The sequence below is a fragment of the Podarcis muralis genome, chromosome 1 (genome assembly GCF_964188315.1).
Source record: "Podarcis muralis chromosome 1, rPodMur119.hap1.1, whole genome shotgun sequence".
Taxonomy (NCBI): Eukaryota; Metazoa; Chordata; class Lepidosauria; order Squamata; family Lacertidae; genus Podarcis; species Podarcis muralis.
The window spans coordinates 74,597,476-74,612,717 of NC_135655.1; the positions used below are offsets into that span (position 1 = coordinate 74,597,476).

Genomic DNA, 15,242 nt, shown 5'->3' on the forward strand with positions numbered 1-15,242 from the left:
TGCAGAGATTTATACAACAACAGTTCATGGAAGAACTTCCCCTCCCTTTTTCCGCACAACCCATTGTTTTCAGAAATACATGACATTCTAAGTGAAAGTTCAGAATCTTTCAGGCATGGATCATGGCTAGGAAGGGAAACTGGAAGTATGCTTTAATTTCCAAAAATAGATTGACAAACATCCTAATCCCAGTAAACAATCTAATTAAGAATGATGGCTATATTTGCAGTCTGTCCCATGTATGTTTACCCCAAAACAAGTCCTGCTCCCAGTTACTTGCAGTTTGGAAGGTGAAATAAAACAGAACTCTTTCATAAATGCAATTGAATATCTAAAGTCATTTCAACTTTTAGAGATAGGTTTATTTTCTGGGCTTTTTGGCTAAAAGCATGAGCCTCTTCTGGTTTGCATGAGAATGAAGGACTACATACTATTTTAAAGCCAGATAATACTAATACATTACTGTATATATTTTAAAGAACTCATTTATTGATGGTTTCTATTTTCAACTTTTATTTATTTAAACAAGTTTTAGTCAACTCTTTACCCATGCCCTCAGGCTTGCAATCTAAAAAGAAAATAAGGGTTTTCTCGCTTTGCCTGGCAAAAGCTACGAAGAAAAACAAAACATTTACGCATGCTTTCACACAAGTAAGCTCCATTGAGTTCAATGGGGCATACTTCCAGGTAGGTGCGAAGAAGACCTTTTCCCAACCTGTGACGCTTTACAGAATTGTCGGACTCCAACTCCCATCAGCCCCAGCCCCAACGGCCAATGGGCAGGAACGACGGGAGCTGCAGTCCGCCACCATCCACATGGGGCATCCCTGGCGCGTGGGAACAACAGCCGCAACGTGGGAAAATCAAGACTCGGGTCGATAAGAAAGAGCAGTATCACATGAGCCTCGCAGATTCCCAGCGGCCGCCGCCGCAGCTTCAGCCTTCCTGCTCTTTTTTAACCCGCCTCCCTCTCTCTCTCTCCGCAGCCAGAAGAAACTCTCTCTTCTTCTCCGTTCCCGTTCAGAGGTTCTGTTCCCTCGGAGTTTGCGCCGGGACTCCATTTCCCATCGTCCCTCGGGAGGGCGGTCGCTTCCGGGTTGCTGTGCCGGGCGCGCGTGTGGAGGGGGAGAGAGGGGCGGGGAGAAAATGTTGGAGGAAAGGCAGTGTGTTTACTTCCGGCCACCCTGAGCGCGAGAGCGAGAGAGAGGGAGAGAGCGCTTGTGTGTCTCTCGCCCGCCGAGGCTGGTTGGCTGAGGGGACCCGGCGGGCGCTGCCTTGGGGGCGGGAACCCAGCGGAGCCGCCCGGAGCAGCAGCAGGAGGAAGACGAGGCGGCGGCGGCGACGAAGAAAGAAGAAGAAGAAGAAGCAGCCGAAGTAGCAGCCGCCTCCTCCTCCGCCTGAGGGAGGAGAGAACGGGGCGCCAGGCGGGAGAAGGTCCGGTGCGGGACAGGCGCCACCCATGAGCCGCCTCAGAGGCCGGAGCGGGCGGTGAGGAGAGGAGCTCAGGGGACGCAGCCGGAGCTGCCTGCTTGCTCGCCCGGCCCAGCACCGCGGCGGCGCAAGGCAGCAGGCGGCGTCATGGACTGGCTCATGGGGTGAGTAGCCTTGGCTGGGCGAAGCGGGGGGGGGGGGGCTGGGCTGGGCTGAGTTGGGGTTTTGTGCTTCGTTCCAGCTTCCTCGTGGGGTAAGAAGGTCAGAAGGAAAGGTGTTTCCGGGCTTGCTGGCAGCTGCTCCCACCTCCTTTCCTCTCCCCCCCCCCCCAGGCCGCGGGGGTCGGTTTTGGCACGGCGCTGGCAGGGTCAGGTGTAAGTTGTTCCTGAGTTGTAGTCAAGATTGGATTAACTTGGATTAAATTAGCGCCCAGCATACTTTAATCCCAGCCACCACCTTTCTACTGATTCTCAGTCGGGGCAAGGTAAAGAATGGGAGAAGATGAATTTCATGCTGCCTGCCCGAACATGCATAATGTGTGTGCGCGCGCGAGCGCGCACGTGTTATGCACACATGCAGATTTGGACAGTGCATCCTTATGCATGGAGTGGAGGTTACAATCTTTGATTTGCCTTCTAGAATCAGGGTGGTAGTTACTCCAGGTAAGCAAGTCCTGAGATTTTTTTATTTTTTTTAAAAAAAGATGCAATCTGTTGGAGTATTTTGGAACTATTTTACTGTCCTATGCAGTTGTGTAAGAACCAGAGACTATAATGCAGGGGGTGTCCTGGATTTCGGGGGTGGGGGGAGGGCAGCAGATCAGGCTTGAATAAGATGGAGTTGCTATAGAAACCTTAACCCTGACACAGCACCAGGATGTCAAGGAGGAATTTCCAGTGGTGGGAGACTTGGCATGGGGCACAAAAGGGAGTGGTGTGTGAGTGAAATGCAAAGTGCTCACTTTGATGGAAGTAGTACATTGGCCTCATGTGGGTATGTGGTGGTCAGTGTATTGAGGTTCTGCTGAGTGGCAGAGATGCTGGATCACATGTCCGTAAATGGCATTTTCTAATTGCAAAATATGGAGCATCACAACAGCTGGCTTGGGATCCTGTGCTGTTGGAAAGCAAGGAATACAAAATGGTTGGTAATACCTGGTTGGGATTGAAGTGCTTTGTAATGGTGGGGGCTTGACAAGGGAGTTTCCAAAAAATCATAACTTGTTCAGGCGGAGGGGCAGAGAGGTAATGTGCAATAATGTTAGGAGTGGGAATTTTTTTTTTTTTTTAAAAAATGGGCGGATGCTTTTATACTTGTCAGCTGCCCAGGACATGAATATTGCTTAATTGGGTTAAGAGAGAGGAGAAATGCAGCATACATATATTGCTGTAACCCATCAATTTAGTAATAATTTGGATTCAGGAACAGCAAGTTGCAGCACATTTCTGTTAACTTAGACTTCTGTTTTTGCAATATCACTTCAGGTCACACCTTGAAACTTTTCCAACAGTTTGTTTGCTAGAATGTAAAAGAGGAGACCTTGGCGGAGGTTAAAACCAAATCATTGCCACGCCAGGGGGCTTGGAGAGCTTGGGATTAATAGTACTAATTACCCAGAGAGACAGAAGGTAGAAAGCTATTTGCTGTTGGTTTTAGGGTTGAAAATGTCAGGCAGCTGAGGGATGCTAGCTATGATTAAATGCAAACGCTTGAATACTGACTGCACAACTATTCTTGACTTGGGTGAACTATGAATAACGGTGATGCGAAATTCATTGGTGAGTAAGATGTGTTCCATAAATGTGCACTCAAGTTATTTATCTTTATGTAACAATTTGATCTTATGCCAAAGGATAATAGTTTGATAGGATATCATAGAGTTTTAGTAGAGGGGTCACAAGCCTTGTGCAATTTTAGATGTAGGTGGGGAAGGTGTCTTATGCTTATGGTGACTGAAATCAAATCAGTTTTGGGTAATACTTCTAATAAGAGTTTCCGGCTGCGTATGCTGCTCCTCGAGAATACTTGCTGGGACATCTGGAGCAAGCATTGACTTTATGTGTATTATCAGATTAGGCGAGCTGGCTGATATATTGTATTATGCTTGCTTGTATGCCCATCAGTAGAGATGGGTAACATAATGATGGTTAGTTATTTAAAACCTCAGAGGTATTTCAGAGTTAGGTCAGTTATTCCTTTGATGTTTGTGTTTATAAATCATAATGTATAGAAGTTAGAATTGGACCATGTAGTTGCAAGTAACACTTAGGGTAATTTAATGCTAATTGTTTGTGCTGACCTTTTTCTGAACTGAATCATATATAGATGAATAGAATTGTTTACTTTTGTGTGGCTGGGATTCTTACAGCATTATGCAAATCAAACTTAAATTGCTATATGTGCTTGCTGCTATTACCTGCAACTTTTGGAACACTGTTCACAGTAATGGTGCCTGCTTTGTTTTATCTCAGTTACTATAGGCTTTCTACTTGTGTAGTCTGGTTTTGAAGCGGGAAGCCTTCAAAAGTTAATGTGTGCACTTCTAGAACAAAACACATAGTATTTTACTACTGTAGCAAAGTTCTGATAATGGACAACAGACTTGCAACTAAAACTTAAAAAACAAAAGCCTAGTTTGCATGTCAAGATAAATTATTATTAATGGCTTACTACATTCATAGAAATTGGACCCTTTTGATGACTCCCCCTAGAGCGAGCAAAAACTACAATGCCTGACTTAGTGTTCTATCTATCTGAACTGCGGATCATAGTTTGTTTCGGTCCACACCATGATTAGTAAGCCAAGAACAAACCTTGGCTTCACATCATGGTATGTTTGTCCCAAAACAAAACTGCTGTAAGGGAAACACTACTATGATATTGGGGTCTCCAAAACTGATGATCAGGGGAATGTTTTGTTGTGAAGAAACTTTGTGTTTTACAAGGCTGTAGGTCCTGAATTGCTGAAATATAACAAACCACCATCCTTGATTCAAACATAATGCTAAGCCACTGTGGTTTGTTGCTTGCAGCAACAAATTAACATAGCCACAGCCACCCCTCTAAAGCTTTATGCTACCTTTTAAAAGAGGGATTTCTGTGAAATAAACTGATTTCTTAACTTTGTGTTTTCCCTTCAATACTATTGTGCATTAATTTTCTTTAGGCTATAGTCCTTTACCTAATTACCCCTGAATAAAACCTGTTGGAGTAATTCATAGAGTCACAGAATTGTAGAGTTGGAAGGGATCCCACAGGTCATCTAGTCCAAGCCCCTGCAATGCAGGAATCTCCGGTAAAGCATCTGTGACAGATGGCCACCCACCTCTGCTTAAAAACCTCCAAGGAAGGAGAGTCCACAACCTCTCGAGTGAGTAATTGGGACTCACTTTTGAGTAGACATATACAGTGGTACCTTGGTTTTCCAGCGTCTCGGAAGCCAGACGTTTCGGTTTTCGAGCACTGAAAACCCAGAAGTACGGTAATTGCTTTTTATACTTCTGTTTTGAGCAACATTGACAATTGTCCTTATTCTAGGCTTTCACAGTTTCAAGTTCATTTGCTCTTTTGAGCCATTATTCAAAATCTCTGGTTACCTGAGTGGAAGCATGGTGCAGATGTAATGTTTGCTGATCTCTTAGGCATAGTTAAGAGATTGGAAGCATGCACAGACTCTGGTGCCTTCTGTGTTTAACATGATGCGTGGCATAGCATCCTATTTGTACCATGGTTAGCTTTAACCAGGGTTTGATTCTCGTTTATAAGCTTTGGTTAAAGCTAACTGTGATGGGTGTTTACCCTCATTGTGGTAATGGTCCTACAATATATTTTTATTGTTTTATTGTCTGAGTTTCTGTGGGTTTGGGGGCGGGGCTGTACACAACTTTGAAATGCAAATAATTAAGCAGTATGGAAACAAATATTAGGAAACACTACATTCACACCAAGCCTAAGGGCAGTAATCAAGATGACTTTGTATTACCCAGAAACATTGTTCTTCTCTTTCGTGTTCTTGTATGATTTGCTGAAATTTTGAGGGAAGAACTATGTGAAACAAACTGCCATAACTGGATCACCAAATTTCTATGACCTATTTTACATTAGTTAAATATTGTGTATCCTGCTGCTGAACCCTGCCATATTCATGTCAAGGTCAATGACTTACAGGTGTGTGCAAATCCTGTTAGTCTGCACAGGTGTTGCACAGCAAAGGGGAATATGTTAAGCAATATATTGCAACTTTTAAGAATGGGAGATTACAATTTTCCTGTTATATGTAGACATACAACACACCACTTTGAATGGAGTTCAGAGTTGCATTAGGATTTTGTGCACTTAAATTTGGTATGAATATGTTGATCTTTGTTGCCTTTTGGAAAAGGATTGATTGCTATGAAAGTTTGTTCTGTTAGTTTTAAGTGTCAACAAATAGTATCCGTGGTTGTTTTTAGTTACATAAATTTCTTAACTTTTTATGAAGGAACAAAACTGTTAATACATTTGTAGTTCTGAAGTGACAAGACAGTGACCATTTCATCATGGGAGCTGATATAATGTTATGTGACAATTAAAAATATTTATTGAAGAGCACCTTATTTTAGAAGACATTTTAACATCACCTGTCAAGTATTTTCTAGCCAGTTAATCTTCTCACCTTTGGAACTTTTAAAGACTTGTACATTCTGAAGGAAGACAAAAACATGGGGCAGGGAACTTGTGCCGTAGACCCCAGTAATGATGACCAGTTGGCGTGACAGAACCCTGTTCTATATTTTTGTACCATATGCTAGTTTTTAGAAATACTAAAATTGTAAACTGTCCGGAGTGCCATGGCAGAAAGGCAACATATAAATGCCAACAATAACCTTCTATTATTCTGTCTACAGTTTTCAGAGCAGCTACCTCTTTATTCAGTAGAAACTTCAAGCTGGTCAGTATTATAACCATGTTGAATTCACTATCATATGGAACTGAATAGTTAAAGAACTGAGAGATACTGTTTTAAGAAACCCAAGTCATCCTTTGTCTATGCTTGTGTGCTGCATACATCAAAGTTTATATTCTTCATACATTTTGCACATTTCTGGCACCTTCTATGTAGAGTGTCAAGAATTGTTCGTTCTTTCTTTCTTTCTTTCTTTCTTTCTTTCTTTCTTTCTTTCCTTCCTTCCTTCCTTCCTTCCTTCCTTCCTTCCTTCCTTCCTTCTTTTATTTCTATACCACTTTTCTACCAAGGCATGCAACACGGTAATTTTTAAAATATCAAAACAAATAAATGACATAAAATGTAAAGTTGAGGTGTAGGGTTGGAGCAGTTCCTGATGTTGTCTTTGCCTGTCTTCCTTGCTCTCTTCTTCCTGCCCACAGGACAGAACATGTAATTTGAAAAAGTAAACATTGTGCCACAGTTACTAATGGTGTAGCATCAAAAATTGCTTACTCCAGTGGAAATAACTCCTCGTTTAAAGTTAGTTGGAGCCATACTTCCCCAAGCACTGCTCATGGGAGCCACCAGTTTTCTCTGAGTCCTGTTTCCTTTTGCAGCTCTCAGAACCCTGTGAAAAGCTGCTCCGGAGAGTTTGAGGCAGGAACTTCCTCCACTGGTTCTCACTCCTTTTCCCCAACAGAAAGACAGATCTGGATTCATGTTACCCCGAGAAGTGATGGTGACATATAAATATGGTTGTATTGATGAAACTATGGACACCTTGAATGGGAATTTCCAATGTGCATGTAAACTTAGAATTATGATGCTAACATGAAGCATTTAACATGTTTAGGTCCTCGTGTGGTAGATGAAATCTAAACATTTTAGAACTGCATTAATAGATTGGATCATGGCCCATTCGGGCTAACGGAGGTAAAATTTAGCTGTCATGACTGGTAGACAACTTCATGAAGAAGTCCTCTATCAGTGGCTAATTCCTTTTAGAGCTATCTTAACCAGTACCCTTCAGCATATATTGTGGCAGCAAATTCTTTAATTCCTTAATTATGCATTGTGTGACAAAGCTCTTCATTTCGTTTGGCCTGAATTTAATGCTAATCAGTAGATTAATTTGTAGTTTGTCAGTAAGCCCTAGAATATCATCTCTTGTCACCTCTAATTCTTGAGATGTCTTGCCTGAAAAAAGTAATTTAAGCACGATATCTAATATCTTCCGCTGAAGATAGATGCAGAGAAGCAGAAGGATATTGCCCTGCCCTTCTTTAGTACTTTCACACCTTGGCTATCTAACAGTCACCTCCCAGGCTAGTTTCCTGCTTCTGTTGTTACTTACATAAATGTTGGTCTTAATGTTTTTAATATGCTTATTGTCAGGACACCTTTTTGTCAGTTTGTGCTCCACTTCATTTGGACAGGACTTTAGAGGAAACCTCCTTGGCTTTTATGGCTTCCTTGTATCTGCTTCTTAGCTATACTGGCATACCTTTGGACTTGGTCTCATCTAGGCAGCTCTGTAACTAATGTTTCTAAGATGTTTATCTAGACATTTTTGTCACAACCTCTAAACATTGCTCCCCCATTGCATTGATTGCATGCATGTAAAAGACATTTTTAAGGACCATCATGGGAGGTAATGTGTAAACCTGTTCTGAGTTTCACTCCTTTAATCAGATTTCACATAACCTCTGTTCCTACTACAGACTATTATTAGGGAGTCTAGAACTCCCTAATGTTTATTAAAAGTGCTGCAGCTGCTTAGGTCAATATAATTATTTGTTAACTACCGGTAGCTGTCTTCTTTGTTGACTAAGCCTCCTTCTGCAAGGAGGCTTGAGAACTCTTGGTTTTTTTCATTGGAAAAGTACTTCTAGTAAAGTGTCAACTGTTTTTTGTCTCAGTCTGGTTTACGTCACTCACAGTAAGCTATAGTTTGAAGTAAACTATGTTTGTGCCTGCTTTGTTACCTAGCTTGGCAAAAGGAAGAACAACCCATGGAGTGGATGGCTTAGCATTATATGTGATTCAGTGTGCATGGTTTTTTCTCTCTCCAACCGTGAGTGGAAGCCAAAGTGTTTTTCGTAGCCTACGACTCAACGCTTGTTTCATAGAAGCAAACCATATGTAACACCAAGCCAGTTTCTCCATGGCTTCTCCCAGCTTGGCAGTGGAGCGAGGGAAGCAGGTGAGATTGAGCAGAGTGCACCAGCACATTGCTTGTTCATGGTAAACCTTAGTTTAGTTCAGATTATGGTTTATTACAATGTGCAGACAAGACCAGTGTGTGTATTAGTTTGTGTGCACTATTTGTGTGTTTACCATTATAAATGTATATTTTGTTTATGGTATAAGGGTCTACTATGTTGCACACTTCTAGAACTAGTTTTGGTATCATGTATAAGTGAGAACCGTGAAGGAGTTAAGAAGGTTGGCAGCTACCCAAAACAGTTAAACAAATTAATGTTAAAAAAATAGGCACCTTGTCTGAACATAGCAGCAGTCTGAGACAGGAAATGAATTAGATCTTAAACATTTATTAAAATTCTCTGTGGCTTTGTTGAGACAATTTACAAAATTTGGGGATTTTCTCAAGAGCAGCTAACAGATCAGATACAATCTTATGATATAATCTCATCACTATTTCTTGCAGGTAGACTTTCTCCAAACCTCTGTTTGAAGTGGATTCGAATCCAAGTTGGTTACTACACATAGAAACATAAAATTGTAGAGTTGGAGGGGGACCCCCCAGGGTCATCTAGTCCAATCTCCTGAAATGCAGGAATCTCAACACACTGTCTCCCATCCAATTTGAAACTGTACTGGACCCTGCTTAGCTATGCAAATGTTCTGACAGTTTTATTGCTACAGTGCAACTAGATAGTTGCTATGGATGCATATTGAGTTAAAAAAAAAACCACTTTTCCCTTCTTTTTGTAAAGCCTTGTTGGTGTCACTTTGATTTACACAGCTGCAGGGTATACGCTTGCTTTCAATTCTCATTTAGGCAGGTGTTACTCTTTTGTATTCCCACTGCTTTTTTTTTTTAACCTTTGTGAACTTCTTTCCCTCTACAGAAAACCACTGAAGTTATCAGGCCTATGTTTTTCACCCATGAAAAGCTGCATATATTGAAATGTATTGACCATCATATGCCATAAATGATATAGTGCTTTCAATATTTTTTTGTGACTTCTTCAAAGATACTTAAGGGTATAGAAAAAAATAATTGGGAAGTTTGACAATTTTGCGATTCACCTAGCAGCAGCATTCAAAATTTGTCAGGTGGATTTTGCACCTGGCTATTGGCCACTTGTGACCAAGTGAAAATACCCAGGCACCAGGATGGTGCTTGGTGTCTCCACCCTCTGGAAGTACATGTCTGGGGATCCTTGGATCTTGACTGTTTTCACACACTAGCAACACATCCTGTAGAATTTTATACATTATATTTTATCTGCACAATCAGAATGAATTCCAGGAACCAAAAGCTGTCTGGCCCCAAAAATGGCACCTAGACATTCCGTTTTGGTGACTGTAACCCTGGTTTAAGGAGCCATCTGGCATATGCATAGATAGATAGATAGATAGATAGATAGATAGATAGATAGATAGATCTCAGAGTTTCTAATACTCCCTAGTAGGTATTGCATTTCATTGTTGTAACAGAAGAAATAAGTGGATGATCTCCCATTACAAAAAATTAACTCGGTAAGAGAGAGTTTTGGCATCTTATGTTCCTTAGGACGCTGTGAAGTTTATTCATAGCAGGGGTGCTCTAAATATGTTTGCATTAATCAGAGCAGTGATGGGAATTTGTGGTCCTCCAGATGTTGCTGAATTACAGCTCCCATAATCCTTGACCATTGGCCATGCTAACTGGGGTTGATGTGAGTTGGAGTCCATCGACACCCGGAGAGCTGTTGTTCCCCACCACTGTCCTAATGGAGAACAGGTGAAAGATACACAGTAATATAAACAAAAAGTCAGTTTGAAGATTAGCATCCTGTAGCATGCTGTTAGTAAAGAAAAATTAAGGCCACGTTAAAGTATTATCCTTATAATGATAGTGTGCTAGTTGCATCATTTCTCTTTTAATGTTTGTGTATTTGTAGGTAGAGGGTTGTTGTTTCTTTTTCTTTTAATAGGACAGCACACAGGAGAATCTCCAGGAAAGAATGAAAACAAATGCAGTGGCTTGACAGTATATGTATGACATAGATACTGATTTGCTTGGTTTGAATGAGATATTCAAGGAGTTCTGTATTTTTCCTTCATATACCAAACAGGGTTCACAGGAGGGCATTGCTTTAGCTTTGGCTGCTGACCAGAAAGTTTTCAGATGCCTTGGACTGTAAGCTGAACAAAGACAATAACTAAACAGACGTTGATTTCATTTTTCTTAAAAAATTAAACCTTTAACTCTTGGATGCCAAGAGAATTCAGGTCATAGTTGTGATAAAAATTCTTGTTGTGGTTGTGTGGTATGTTTGCTGGACTGTCTCATGGCCTCTGGAGAATGTGGGCAATGTGCCCTGGCATAAAGAGCAATTGAAAGAACTGAAAGCTGGCCTGGGTTTTCTCTCTCGCAGGAACACATAACATTGGTTTTCTTGATTAACTTGGTGCATGGACTTGTTAGACCACACGTTCATGCTAGTGCTGATATTACTCAGTGCACAAACTTCATCTTCTTATTTGGAGAGACTCCTCCCCCCCCCCCCCCAATATATGCTATGTAATTCCTCCTTTGTTATCTTTCTACTTGTCGGAGGGAGAGTTCCCTTCAGTTTCTTGTTTTACTCAGTAACAATTTTATGGGTTTCAGTTAGTGTGAGATTTGTCTGCTGAATTGAGCCACCTTCCTTTTGTAATACTTTGTCTGTAAGTTGTCTTAGTTTTGTTGCTGTACCTGCTGTCTTTATACAGCAAACTCAGAAGTTACAGCCTAGAAATACGGAAGTGTGTCTTCAGTGGCAAGAGCAGATAGTAAGTTAATAGGCCCTTGGCTAGTAAAAGAATGGCCTGGCTATTTCTGTTAATCAGATTAACGCACACATACACATGTTACATTTTAATCCTCCTATGTTTTTTAGATCAGTTTGAATAATTTATGCTTCTTCCAAGGCACTTTTTGATGATGAGTGTGCTCTGTGACCTTCAGCTCTGGAGTACGTACTTGTATTATTTGAACTAAGTGTTTCTCATATGTGTGTTTGTCACAGAGCAGGCATTTAATGCTGTTAGATGGGGCTTTGTGGCACCACCACTGGCTGGGTAGTAGTTTGTTAATGCTAATGGTTATACTTCTCTCTGAGCATCCAGAGCAACAGAATATTGTAGGGCTTACATAAAATGCAATGTGAACAAAAAATAGTCCTTTATACCTAATACAAACCAGGAACTGCTGTAGAAGAAAATATGTGTTTTGTCTAATTTCCTCGCCTTGTGCATGGATGAGGGGAGGAAGATGAAAGGAGAACATCTTCCTGAGGCTCACCATGACTTGCTGCTACTCATGCACTTAATAACAAGCTATGGTTTGTCGTTGCATCTGGATCATTGTCACTCAGGAATGCATGGATGCAGCTATCAGTCTGTGAGGGGGTTGATTTTGTTTTATAATGCAAGTGCTGCAGCTTTGTGGATAGACTTAAGTGTGGGGTTGTTAATTTTTGCTGTGTGCACACATCTTTGTGTGCATATCAAATTATTTCTTTTCAAACAAAATCTGTAGGAAATAACTTCTATCTTTGTCCTATTTCCTGTATTATTACTCTCTTTCATTTGGAGAACAGCTACACTATCTCCTTTCCCTTTTTGTAGTGTATTTGCATATTTTATAACTTGTAGACTTGTTGCCGGTACTTTATTCTTTTCCAGTTTCTGTAGTTTCTGCAAGGAAGACATGTGCGTGCAAAGCACCTCATATTCACATCCTGTTTTCAGGCACTGCACTTTTCTGATGTTTCTATTAAGAATGTGGCTTCGAGGGATGGATATACAATGCAGTTCTCATTGGAAAAGATCACAAAAGTTCTCCTCACCCACCACTGTTCAGTTGTTGTTGTTTTGTTAAAACACGTCTCCTGCATAACACTTTCTTCATCTAGTTGTGGTGTTGAAATCCCATATTTTAGTACTTATTCTTTATTTGACTGTCTAACCAGTTTAAGATTCTCACTATGAAAAAATTCAACCACAGAGAAACGGCAATTGCACAGTGAAGGAAGTGGTCTTGGAGAGGAAACTAAACTTGTTTCTCTGTAGTGTTCTGTCTTTAGTCATCTGGTTAAAGAGATGTGCAGATGTATAATACTGGAAAGTAAGAAGTAGCACCGAAGTTCATTTTATTGAAAGTTGACCCTATCTGCACATTTAAAATAAATGTGTAACTGTCTGGCTGCATTCTAAATAGAAAGAATTTGCATTAGAACTCACTTAATTTTCCGCTGCAGCTTTAGGGGCTATGTCAAGTTTGTCAGTTCAGGGCTACCGTAAATATAATCAGCAATTGTATAAGCTAGAAATGTTAATATCCTTATTTTTACTGATATTTTTCTAAATATGTGTATCTCTTCATAAATATGTTTAAGGCCACAGAACTAGGTAGCAATCTAGAATGCTCAGTGAATCCTCTTCAAGACAAATGCAGCTGGTTGTGCTCGCTGTTCTGATGTGAGGTATAAATCGGTATGGGTTATAAAGACTCATTTATCAAGATTATCTAACTACCAGTAGCCCAATTTTGCAGTGTACAAGTTGCAGTTATGCAGGCTTCTGAACACAAGCAATGTGAAATCATTGCAGCAATTTGAATAATGCACGTTCTTCTAAAATAGTATATTTGTAAGTGGGACAGATTCTACAGGGTAAACTAACTTCTTCAGTTCCTTTTGACACATCTGGAAGATACCATGTTGGGTACTCCTGCTTTAGAATTTAGCTTTGTTACAATAAAACCCTGTGTTCCCAATCTCCTGTGTGACAATTTCTGGTCTAAGGTTGCAGCTTCCTATGTATAGACCAATAACTGAAAGAGTACCCCAGTTTATGTTGAAGAAGAACCTGCAAATAGAATTCATAGAATCACAGAATTGTAGAGTTGGAAGGAACCCTGAGGGTCAACTAGTCCAACCTCCTGCAGTGCAGGTATCTCAACTTAAGCATCCATTGGGCATCAAGAAAGCAGTTGTACCTCTGCATAGTGGAGGGACTAAATTGTGCTCTTCTGATTCTCAGCCTACCTTATATCATCAGAAAAAGGCAGACCTTTCCATAAACTCAACCAAATCCTGATTCAGGGTTAGGCATTTAACCCATCAACAAAATATTGTCAAATAATCACTCCTTTCTTTGCAATCAGATGTAACTTTGATAGGTGTAAAAAAGAAAGAAAGAAAATTACTGCTTACAGGGGCATTTGTGGCTGATGATATTTAGCTGTTTTTAAACAAATGCCCCAGTACATAGTATTTGACCAGTGCTCTGCCCTTGAGTAAGCTTTAATAATATTTCTTTTGCAATATCCTCCATATTCCTTTTGATGCAGTGGGAGAACATGGTAGGTCTCTTCCCCCAGCAAATATATGGATGTTTAGTGGGTAATAATGATGAAAAAGCAAATACGGTAATCTGAACTCCCTAACCTTGAAAAGGTAACTTTAAAATGTTTTATATCCCCTTAAATGAAATGAGAACTATGACTGCGGAGAAAACAGAGAACTTCTATTTATGGTAGGTGTTTGTCCTACAAAATATTACTGTATGTTGGTGCATTGGGTTGCAAGGGTGAGAGGCTTGTCCATCTCTGAAGCCTTGGAACTATAAAAGTGCAGTGCTGATGGAAGGAGGCTTTTTTTAGCTCACTAAAATGATTAGGATTTTTGGACAGAAGCAAACACTTGCATGGCATTAAAATATCTTTTGAGCTAAAAATAAGTGATACTATTTTTAAAAAGTAAGTGCATCAGTTCTGGGTTCTGCATCAGCTATCTGACTAAGTATACTCTGAGTAGACCCACTGAATTTAATATGTATGACTAACTTTAAGTCTTTTTGGCTTAAGAGGGTCTATTTTAAGTATGACTTAGTTGGATACCACCCTATGCTTTTGGTCCTTGGTAAATATTCCAGTAGATGCCAGATTAGAGCTAAGCAAATATATTGAAGTCTGACTAAGGAGTAGGCCTGATAAAATATCAATCCATGGCTATCATTTGGATATGTTCAGTGAAATCCTGTTAAATGACCTGATTATGAAATAATGATAGTTTGTCGGAGCTCTGCTCTTGTGCACCAGGTGGTACGAGCATAATGGTCAAGTGATCTTAGAGAGGTAAGTTATGATGTGTAATTTAGCATCCACATAACCTTCTTGTGGTCTTGTATGAGCTAAATTGTTTTTTAGGATTAGCACACATTTTTGTGTATGTTCAACCAAACCCCTTTTAGCTCCCAGCACCACTGCTTATCTTGTGTACATCCTGTTGCTGTACACAAGAATGTCGGCTGAGATACTAAAGATTCATATGAGATCTGTGAGGTTAGGAAGAAGGATGATTGGAGGCAGTGGCTGCCTCCAGGGCCTGCCCAGCTACTCATGCCACTGGTTTGAGGAAAGGAACTGAGGGAATGGCTTCCAGCTGCTGCTTGTCACTTCATTGAGATCTCCTGTATTCACTTCCATCTCTCTGTCTACCAGAACCAGGGCTGTGCTGGTGTGTGTGTTTACAGTCACCAATAGTTTTCTAACAGCCTGCAACTACTTTGAGGCATAGCTTGTGGTAAGAAGCCTGCCTCCCACCCCCCCACCCCGTTCATTTCTCAGGAATTGAAATGTAGGGATCATAGACCAGATCTACACACA

The 15,242-nt window shown here is 40.7% G+C and overlaps 1 protein-coding gene across 3 annotated transcripts in view; it reads left to right on the forward strand.

Annotated features, from left to right (window-relative positions):
- Positions 1 to 1,173: 1,173 nt before the first annotated feature.
- MOB2 (MOB kinase activator 2) overlaps positions 1,174 to 15,242 on the forward strand; it is a 97,836-nt gene continuing 83,767 nt past the window's right edge. The window contains exon 1 of one of the 3 annotated variants that reach the window (XM_028734482.2): positions 1,174 to 1,595. In XM_028734482.2, coding sequence (XP_028590315.1) covers positions 1,579 to 1,595 — 17 coding nt within the window. In that variant the 5' untranslated portion in view covers positions 1,174 to 1,578. Of the gene's footprint in view, positions 1,596 to 2,497; positions 2,575 to 11,234; positions 11,258 to 15,242 lie in introns of those variants that run through there. The other 2 variants (XM_077931490.1, XM_077931494.1) reach the window with 2 other exon arrangements.